At 39.9% G+C, this 10,428-nt stretch overlaps 1 protein-coding gene across 1 annotated transcript in view; it reads right to left on the bottom strand.

Annotated features, from left to right (window-relative positions):
- Positions 1-10,428, bottom strand: part of SNX31 (sorting nexin 31) — a 69,221-nt gene that overhangs the window by 25,625 nt on the left and 33,168 nt on the right. Inside the window, 1 exon segment of the mRNA XM_023726030.1 lies at positions 2,880-2,972. Coding sequence (XP_023581798.1) covers positions 2,880-2,972 — 93 coding nt within the window.

The raw sequence follows: 10,428 nt of genomic DNA, 5'->3' as shown, positions 1-10,428 counted from the left end.
AACAATTTCCGAGGCCAACTCTTCAGACAGGGATTGGACTGGACTGTGGGACATAAAGTGATACTCGTGAGGAGTGTGTCTCTTAGCTCAAGTAGATACAAGACTAAATGGGCAGCTTCTGTCCAGAGGTGACACGGGAAGGCAGAGAGGGCTAGGAGGTGGTTGAATGGGAATCAGGGGTGGGAAGGAGGAGTGTGCTGTCACAGTATGGGGAGAGCAATTAGGCTCCCATAACAATGTATGTATAAATTTTTGTATGGGAGACTAACTTGAAATGTCAACTTCATTTAAACTACAACAATAAACAAAAAAAAGAAAATTGGCAATGAACTTGCTCAAAATGCTTGTTGGCATTTGCTATTCAACAAGGGGAGTGTTGTGATATTACTGACTAGACCTACTTTACACTTACCGACTATCTCGTTATTCAATATTTTGCATTTTTGACAATAGTAATAAAATCTGGTATCGGACTATTGTGCACATTAACGATGTACGTCTGGTAGGCAAGAGTAACGCTGGCTGTGATGGTTAAGGTTATGTGTCAACTTGGCTGGGCCATGATTCTCAGTGGTATGGCACTTATGTAATGATGTAATTTGGAAGTTATGTAATGAAGTAGTCATCCTCCATTTTGTGATCTGATGTGGTCATCTTCCATTTTTGCATAATGCCAATTTTCATATAATGACCTGGTGTTTGGGACCTAACCATGCTGATATGTGAGGGGTGGGAGTATATGAACACCAGAAGACAAAAATATGGAAGAATCTTATGTTGGAAAACTTATTTCTTTTAAGAAGACTGTCTCTGAAAAAGACAATTTAATATGGATAGCTGCTGAAGGTATGTTTATATGTTTGCATTTAGATCAGGGATTGGCAAACTTGTCTGTTAAAAGTCAGATAGTAAATATTTCTGGCTTTGCAGGCCATATGGTCTCTATTGCAGTGGCTCAACTTTGCCACTATGCCACAAAAGCAGCTTTAGAGAATACACTAGCAAACAAATGTGGCTGTATGTCAATAAAACTTTATTTACAAAAACAGGCAGCAGGGTAGACTTGGCCTGTGAGCCATAGATAGCTGATCTCTGATTTAGATCAAATGACTGTTTCTTTAAATTAATTTCACTCATTTTCAATTCCAAGTTTTTTTGTGCACGTACAAAAAGTAAAGCCATAGTTGTTAATGTTAATGTGTTATCTCCATTAGCAGGAGAAGAACTTCACAAACAAATACTGTTGGTTTTATAGCAGTACAATTGGATGTTTCAAGAGAAAATCAGTCAAATTAACTTCAATAGTGGTTCAATTTTTTCATCCAATTCATGTACTCAAAGTAAAAGTTTTTAAAAGACAATTGTTATGAATACCATGGGAAATTCAGGTAAAAAATTCATCATAGAAAATAAAATTTATTTTTATGGCAATTATATAAATTTTGGTAAGGTACAGTGACATGGTAAAAACAACATTCTTATTAAAATAAGAAGTTTATAGGACAGAAATGTACCTAGAATTGGTTGCTGGATACAATTTATAATTGTGTCCAAAGTAGCAACAATATTCTACCCATCAAAATAGAATCTGTAATTGTCAAAATTTACAACAATTTTTATATATACACAAAGTAGGTGTGTATATTTTGGGGACAAAGTTAAGGTGGAATACAAAAAGAAAAAAATTCTACAATGTAGCAGTAGGCGCTTATTCTTTCTTTTTATTTATTTTTTGCAACCCATAAACCAAATTTTCAAAATGTCTGAACCTTAGAAGAATTACTTTGTATATTCACCTCAGCAGGGGTGGAATAGCCAGTAAGCAAACTAAGCATGGTGTTTACCTTGCTTACCAGATCATCTATAGCGAACACTTTCACTACAGATTAGAAAATAAGCACAAGTAAGCCCAGGCTTACCTTGCTTACAGGGTCATCCACCCCTGTTAAGGATTGTAAATTTGAAAGGAGGCTTTGATTCTGTCGGAAGACGCTGTGGGGTTGGGAGAGAGACAGATGTCAGCCATACCTAGAAGCAGAATCTTTGATGTGGTAAAAAAAAAAAGTGAAACTGTTTATTACAGATGATCTGGTAAACAAGTAAGCACTGTGCTTACCTTGCCTATTGGATAATCTGCCCCTGCACCTAAGTATAAGTTCTGAATACATTTTATTCAAAATCAGTGCTTTGGTTGTGAACACTGCAAAGTCTAAAGAATAGAAAAAAACAACACAACGAGGCAGAGGTCATTTCTTCTGTTAAAATGTGTCTTGTTTGCAAGGTACTCATATACACCGCAGGTGGGAAGGGTGCAGGAGGTGTGTGAGTTGGTGCAATCTTAATGGAAGTTTTCACAATGGACATTTAGAAATGTATTCTAAGGAATAATAGAACATGTACTCAAAGACAGAGGATATTGCCTGCAGTATTCAGGAACATTCAGCCAGAATCTGTACCAGGTGTTGGGAATACCCAGAGCATGTATAGATTAGACACAGTCCTGGACTCACTACCTAAGTGATTTATAGCAGCAAAAAGATGGCAACACTCTGAAAGTCCAATAATAGGAAATTTGTTAGCTAAACGATAACACAGTCGTAAAATGAAATACTCAGTAGTTGTTAAAAATAATGTTGAGGATCTATATTAATTAGCTTGACAAAAGACATAATATACTGTCTGTATTTTTAAAATCTTTAAGCAATGAGCCTTTATTAATTTTATAATCAGAAAAATCAATGGAGGTATTCTCCTTTTTAAAGGAGCCCCACTTTTAGTGCTTGATGGGTTTATAAATTAAAATACAGAAACATCTCAATTCCAGCATATTTCTTTAACTCCCTTCCAAGGGATTTCTCTTGGTACAATATTTGATTCACCTTTGTCTGATTGTCTTCCTTCTGAAGAGCTGTTAATTTCTCCCTCTGCGCCTGTGTGGGTTTGGCCCATTCCTTTTCAATGTCCTGTATTGCCTTAAAACAACATAAGTGTAAAATTAGCAATCTTAGCAGAAATGAATTAACCTGACAAAAACATTCTTGTGTATGAAGGGCTAAAAGAACAGATTCAAGATGATATATATAAAGACTTAGCATGTTATAAAAGTTACTTTTTAAATTAATGGGGGTGGGAAGAGATTTTCAACAGTTTTGGGATACCTGGCAATACTTGGTAAAGAAAATAAAGTTATTGTTAACTCCTTCCTCACGCCACTCAACCAAATAAATTCCAGACAGATTAAAGATTCAAATGTAAAATCCATAAAAGAACCAGAAGAAAATAAAGGTGACTATCCCTATCTTGAGGTAGGGAATGTCTTTTTAAGATTGTTACCATTGCTGTTAGTTGCCATTGAGTCAATTCCAATTCATGGCTACCCCATGTGTCAGAGTAGAACTACTCCACAGGGTTTTCAAGGCTGTGACCATTGAAAACAGATCACCAGGCTTGTCTTCTGAGGTGCTTCTGTGTGGGTTCTAACTGACAACCTTTTAGTTACTAGCAGAGCACTTAACCGTTTGTGCCACCACCCAAGGACTTTTTAAGAAACAAAGACAAAATGTCATAAAAGGAATAGCCCTATATAATTGCATAAAAATATAATACTTTGGTTCATAAAAACTACCAAGAACAAAATTAAGAGGCAAATAGTAAACCAGGGAAATGATTGTATCATATGTGTCAAAGAATTAGTAATATTTATACAAAGCAATAGGAAAAATATAAACATGCCCATAGAAAAATGGACAAAGGATATGTATAGGCAATTCACAAAAAGGAATTCCAAGTGGTAAATATATATTCAACCTCACTAGTAACCAAAGAATTTTTTTACCTTTAAACTTGGTAAAGATTAAAAAATATATAATATTCAGACTTGGCAAGGGTTTGGGGAAACAGGAAGTTCCATGTAGGACTGATAAGATTTAATTCGTACAACTTTCTGAAGTAATTTGGTGAATCTAAAGCCACCTACAGGAATGATAAACATAGATGTGGGGAAGATGTGTTGATAGGGCTATTACTACTCTTGTTTATAACATCGAAAATATTGCCGCTTAGTAATAGTGGCAAACATGTAGAGTGCTTACTGTGGGACAGACAGTGCTCTAACTGCTATAAAACAAAAATCAGTCCTCAACAGCCACCTATGAGGTAGGTGCTATTATGAAATGCCCAACAACAGGTAATTGTTTAAGTTTGGGTACAACAAAATAAAGAAGTCCCTGGGTGGCACAGACAGTTAAGCACTCGACTATTAGCTGAAAGACTGGTGGTTCAAACCCATCCAGAGGCACCTTGGAAGACAAGCCTGACAATCTGCTGCTGAAAGGTCATAGCCTTGAAAACCCTTTGGAGCAGTTCTACTCTGCACACATGGGGTTGTCATGAGTCGGAATCAACTTGATGGCAACTAACAACAATAAAAGCAATCAAATAATAGATTACGATATCATTAAAAATTATATAGACTATTTAACAACATGGGAAAAGTCTGTTATGTATTGATAAATGAAAAAATTTTTCAAGTTACAAAATAAGAGTCTAATGGTAGCCTCCAATTTTTATAAAACAAAATAACTATGTATAAAACAAACAAACAAAAATAATGAAAGCTTTGTAGGCATACCTATGTATCAGGGAAATACATATTACAAAATAAACACACCAAAAAAGTTAATAGATTATAATGATAGGTGAGTGTCATGGACTGAATTATGTCCTCCCCCCGCCCCGCCCTCAGAATGTGTGTATCAGTTTGGCTGGACGGTGATTCCCAGTATTGTGTGGTTGTCCTCCATTTTGTGATTGTAATTTTATGTTAAAGAGGATTAGGGTGGGATTGTAACACTCTTACTAAAGTCACATCCCTGATCCAATGTAAAGGGAGTTTCCCTGAGGTGTGGGCTGCACCACCTTTTATCTTACAAGAGATAATAGGAAAGGGAAACAAGCAGGGAGTGGGGACCTCATACCACCAAGAAAGCAGCGCCGGGAGCAGAGCGCATCCTTTGGACCTGGGGTCCCTGCGCCTGAGAAGCTCCCAGACCAAGGGAAGACTGATGACAAGGACCTTTCTCCACAGCTGACAGAGAAAGCCTTCCCCTGGAGCTGATGCCCTGAATTTGGACTTGTAGCCTAATAGACTATGAGAGAATAAATTTCTCTTTGTTAAAGCCATCCACTTGTGGTATTTCTGTTAGAATAGCACTAGATGACTAAGACAGTGAGTTACAATTTTGGGTGACATTTACTTTCTTTTTTGAACTCTTCCATATTTGCAGATCTTTTATAAAATGAAAAGAAATTTTACGATTAAAAAAAAAACTATTATTGGGCCCTGCCTGCTCATCAGTAGAGTCCCCAGACTCCAGGTCCCTGATGGGTTTCTCAGTCCTGTTTCCTAATCCACTGCAGGTTTAAGCGAACAACCACTGCGCACCACAGCAGGAATCTCCTGGAAGACAGCTAACTGCTCCCAGTGGAAGCTCTTCGGGATTGAAATGAAAAATGGAAGTAATAAAGCCTGTTGTCTGCAGCCTGCCTCCCTGCTCCAGTCTCCTTTTTCTGTGCTCTTTCCCTCCCCTCCTGGGACCCCACACATTCTTCCCCTCCCCTCTATCCAGCTTGACCCCAGGGGAGGTTCTGGTATTAGTTGTACATCTCATTAGCTATACGCTTAGCCTGTGCTACATTGATTTATCATGCTTGAAAGGAATTTTCCATTGTTCCTCACTTAGGTTGTCAGCCCCTCGAGGGAAGACCCTGTGTTCCTCACTTCAGTGTATCTTGCCAGTGCCTTAAACCTTAAACACTCAATAAATCTTTGCCAGTTATCAGGCACTTATTTATACCTTAGTCTGAATGTAAGTCTATGTGTTACCTCCCTCAATGATATGGGCAGGTTATGCCTTATCTCCAAGAGGCGAATGAAAAGCTGAATAAATTTTTGACATTGCTGTTTAGGTTGGAGGGAAAGAGGCAGGGAGGTTAGAGGGGAGAAGAAAAATAACTAGTATTTGTTGAAGACCTTTTTAGATGGGGTTTCTCGTTGACTTTTTTCCAACTATCCTATAGGGTAGGAATAATTATCTCCATTTTATAGCTGGGTAAACTGAGATTCAGAGAGGTTATGACTTTCAAGGTCACCCAGTAAGTGGCAGAATTGGATTAACACCCAGGTGTGACCGCTACACCATGTCCTCCTGCCCTTGCCCAAGCCTCTAAATTGTTACTGTATAATCAGCTGTTGTTGTTTAGTTGCTGTGGAGTAGAGTCTGACTCATGGTGACCCCCTGTGTGCAGAGTAGAACTGCTCCATAGGGTTTTGAAGGCTGTGACCTTTCAGAAGCAGATCTCCAGGCCTGTCTTGTGAGGCGCCTTTGGGTGGGTTCAGACAGCCAAACTTTTGGCTAGTAGTCAAGCGCTTAACCGGTGTACCACCAGGGATCTTGTATAGGCAGCTAAAACCAAAGAAAACCAAACCCACTGCTATCAAGTTGATTCCAATTCATGGCGACCCTGTAGGCCAGAGTAGAACTGCCCCATAGGGTTTTCCAAGGCTGTAAATCTTTAGCGAAGCACACTGCCACATCTTTCTTCCGTGGAGCCACTAGTGGGTTTGAATTGCTGACCTTTCGGTTAGCAGCTGAGCGCTTAACCCCTGCACCACCAGGGCAGCTACCCACCCCCAAATCTTTCTGCTTGTTTTTAATGGTTCTCAAAACTGAACCTAGACACCATACCAGAATGGAATCAGCTTGGGCATGAAAAACTAAATGCCTTCTTCTTTCCTGAATTTACCTGATGTTAGAGTCCTGTAAGGACTGTTGACACAGGTCAACCATGTCAAAGAGAAAGCATGGCTAAATAAAGAATGTAAACAGGAATGAGGGCAGTAGGTACTAACCCAAGACACATTACTCATCATTAGAGGGCCCAGGGCTCTCAAACCCAGAGATTGAAATGTCCTGAAGAAGAGTTAACACAACTGTTCAGGTTTCACTATCTTTGAAGAGATTTGACCCTGATTATAGGCTCACAATTCATCACTCAAATACTTTATCTACCGTACCTCCCTCAGAGCTGGCCCATAAAATAAGAGAATTAAGTTTAAACGAACGTCGCTACTCAGTTATATGGTTCCCTGAAGACTGGCTGATGAGCACTTATGCAGAGTCTAATTTTAAAAATCAAGTGGAACCACATAAGCCATGGTTTTCATGCGTTTCAATCACACACTATAGTGCCTTCCACTGACAGCACAGTCACAAGAAATGGAGAGCACATACTTCTCTAAGTAAGACATCGACCCCTCAGCTCCAGCTGATTGAGGCACGACAGACAAGACCATAGGGGACGGATGTGCAGGTTGTGCCCTGCACAAGGGTCTGGGCCATGGAGGTGTTAGGAGGCTAAAGGCTAGCCCATGCTCCCCTCACCCAACCAGGAGCCCTGACATGGGGCTAGGCCTGCCTGGAGGATGGGGCACCTTTTTCTAATATGCATAAAGTTACTGTATATGCCAGTGGTGGCCCTCCTGAAATGCAGGCCCAGAAGTGACTGAGCTTTTAATATTTTTGAGAAAATCCAGAAATTTAAACTTGTACATACAATCTCCTATTAATGTCACTCAAATTTGTTTTGTTTTGTTTTTAAAGGAAACTTCGATGGTTGATATTGTGTGTCAACGTGGCTAAGCTATGATTCTCAGTGATTTGGCAGACATGTAATAATCACCTTCCAAGATGTGATCTGACGTGATCAGACAATCAGTTGAGAGGAGACTTTCCTTAGGGGTGTGGACTGCCTCCAGGAATAAACGGATGTTCTGGCAAAGCTTGCTCTCTCTCGATCCTGCACACTTCTCATTGCCTGACATCTAGTTCTTGGGATGCAGGCCTGCAGAAGTTTCTGGCCTGCCTCCTGACCCACGGATTTGGGACTTGCCAGCCCCCACAATTGAGTGAGTCATTTCCTTGAAGTAAATCTCTATATATTTATATACCGGTCTCACTGGTTTTGCTCCTCTAGAGAACCCAGACTAAGATAGAAAGGAGACATGATGTGGGAATAAACAAAGCAGGTCTGCTGGTCCAAATGGCAACTTGGGCCTCAGTGGGCACTTCTGCTTTAAAAAAAAGCAAAAGGGTATCCTTTAATAGTTAACTAAGGTGGCACCATTATTCATCAGAAGGACTCATAAAAGCTTTTTGCATTAATTCTCAAGAAGGATGATTGCTTCTCATTCATGCACATATCCTAGGCACTCCTGACACAAAAGAGGAATGAGACACAGTCTCTGTCCTTGGCCATTCAGAGTCTGGTCAGGGAGACACATATGTAAACAGTATTTACAATGCTGAGTGAGAAGTGCTATATAGAGGATGTGAGCAAAATATCACGGGAGCAGAGAGGGAGGGCAGAACTTTCTTTGCTGGGGTTAGCTTAGGAAGGCTTCACAGAGGAGGCAGCACTCTGCCATCCTCAGGGCTTTTGGTATGCATATGGTCCTGACTCTCCTGCTGAACTTGAGCATGGCTTTCAACTTCTCAGACTTCACTCAGATTCAAGAAATTATAATGATGATGATGATAATGATAATTATGACATTAACTACAATTTTTTGAAGGCTTACTATAAGCCAGGCAAAGAACTAGGGGTTAATAACAGTCTATTAGAGCAGAGGGAGTCCCTGGGTAGTATAAACAGAAACACACTCAGCTGCTAACCAAAAGGTTGGAGGTTCAAGTTCACCCAGGGGTGCCTCAGAAGAAAGGCCTGGCAATCTACTTCTGAAAAATCAGCCATTGAAAACCCTATGGAGCATGGTTCTACTCTGAAACACATGGGGCAGCCATGAGTCCAGATTGACTCAATGGCAACTGGTTTTTTGTTTGTTTGTTTCTGGTGTTAAAAGCAGCAAGAAAACTTGGACACTATTAGTTCAACCTCTTGGTTTAATAGGGAGGTGCTGTAGTTCAGAAGGATGAAGTGGCTGGTCCAAGAGCACATGGAGACAGTGCCAATAGCAAAGCAAGGACAGGATTCGTTTTTGAAACTGCAGTTCAGTGTACTTTCCACAAAGCTACTTTTTTTCCCCCAGCTGTGAGCAAAGAAAATACCTTCCATTTCTCTCTGGTTTACAACTCCTTAATGAAGACAGATAAACTCATATTATGATGCTGCCAGTTCTGACCTTTCAACACAGTGTGTTCCTAGAAACTATGCCGTAAAGAAGACTGTATTTCCCACAGGAACTATATTGTAATTAGGTAGTGCATTCTCAACGAAGGATGCGACATCAAATAAAGCAGACACAACCAATAATGTATCGTAACAGCAAGGAGACAATGATGCTGAGCCTCCGTAAACATTTAAAATGGTAAATTATGCTCCAACTCATAGAACACGAGCATAAGTACGCTAAACAGGACTAATACATAGATCAAAGTATAACATGAAATGAACTCAAAAGACTTACAATATACTATATTAGTATACAATATACTATATACCAGTCATAAAAATATCATAGTGAACATTAAACGTTTCATAAGTGATATTTTGATTTGCCTTCTTAGAATTTGGAAGAGCTTGTGGAGATGATTTAGTGGATGGTCTTGGTCTAGACACCTAAGGAAGTATGTGCTGAGACATTTCTTCTTCTTCTATGCCCTCTAGCAAGCTGACGCATTCAAAATTGTTCCATTGACATTTTTTGCTATACTCAAAGTCTTACAGTAGGTTTTTTTAATGTTTTCTTGTCCCCTTGAAAAGCACATTAAAAGTAAGTAATGACTGACCCAACATTTCTCCTCCTGTCTTCAGCTCTACCTCTTCAGTGTATGAAAAGCTATGGAGTGTTGCCACTGAGAATCACACTAAATAAAAGCCACCTGTAAATAAGTATTATGGGGGAAGTGGTGGTTCAGTGGTAGAGTCCTTACCTTCCATGCAGGAGACCCTAGTTCGATTCCCAGCCAATGTACTTCATGTGCAGCCACCACCCATCTGTCAGTGGAGGCTTGTATGTTGCAATGATGCTGAATAGGTTTCAGTGGAGCTTCCAGACTAAGATGGACTAGGAAGAAACACCTGGTGATCTACAACCAATCATGGGGATGGCACAGGACTGGGCAGTATTTTGTTTGGTTGACCATGGAGTCGCCATGAGTTGGGGGTTGACTCCACAGCAGCTAACAACGACTACAATGACAAATAAGTATTAAATCCCTCTTTGACATCCTCTAGTAACACAAGAAGAGCCCTGGTAGCACAATGTTTAAGAGCTCGGCTGCCAACCCAAAGGTCGGTGGTTTGAACCCAATAGCAGATCCTTGAAAGAAAAGACCTGGCAATCTACTCTTGTAAAGATTACAGCCTTGGAAACCCTATGGGGCAGTTTTACTCTGTCTTATAGGGTCG

The sequence above is a fragment of the Trichechus manatus genome, unplaced genomic scaffold (assembly GCF_000243295.1).
Source record: "Trichechus manatus latirostris isolate Lorelei unplaced genomic scaffold, TriManLat1.0 scaffold00009, whole genome shotgun sequence".
NCBI lineage: Eukaryota > Metazoa > Chordata > Mammalia > Sirenia > Trichechidae > Trichechus > Trichechus manatus.
This window is presented reverse-complemented; position numbering and strand designations above follow the sequence as displayed.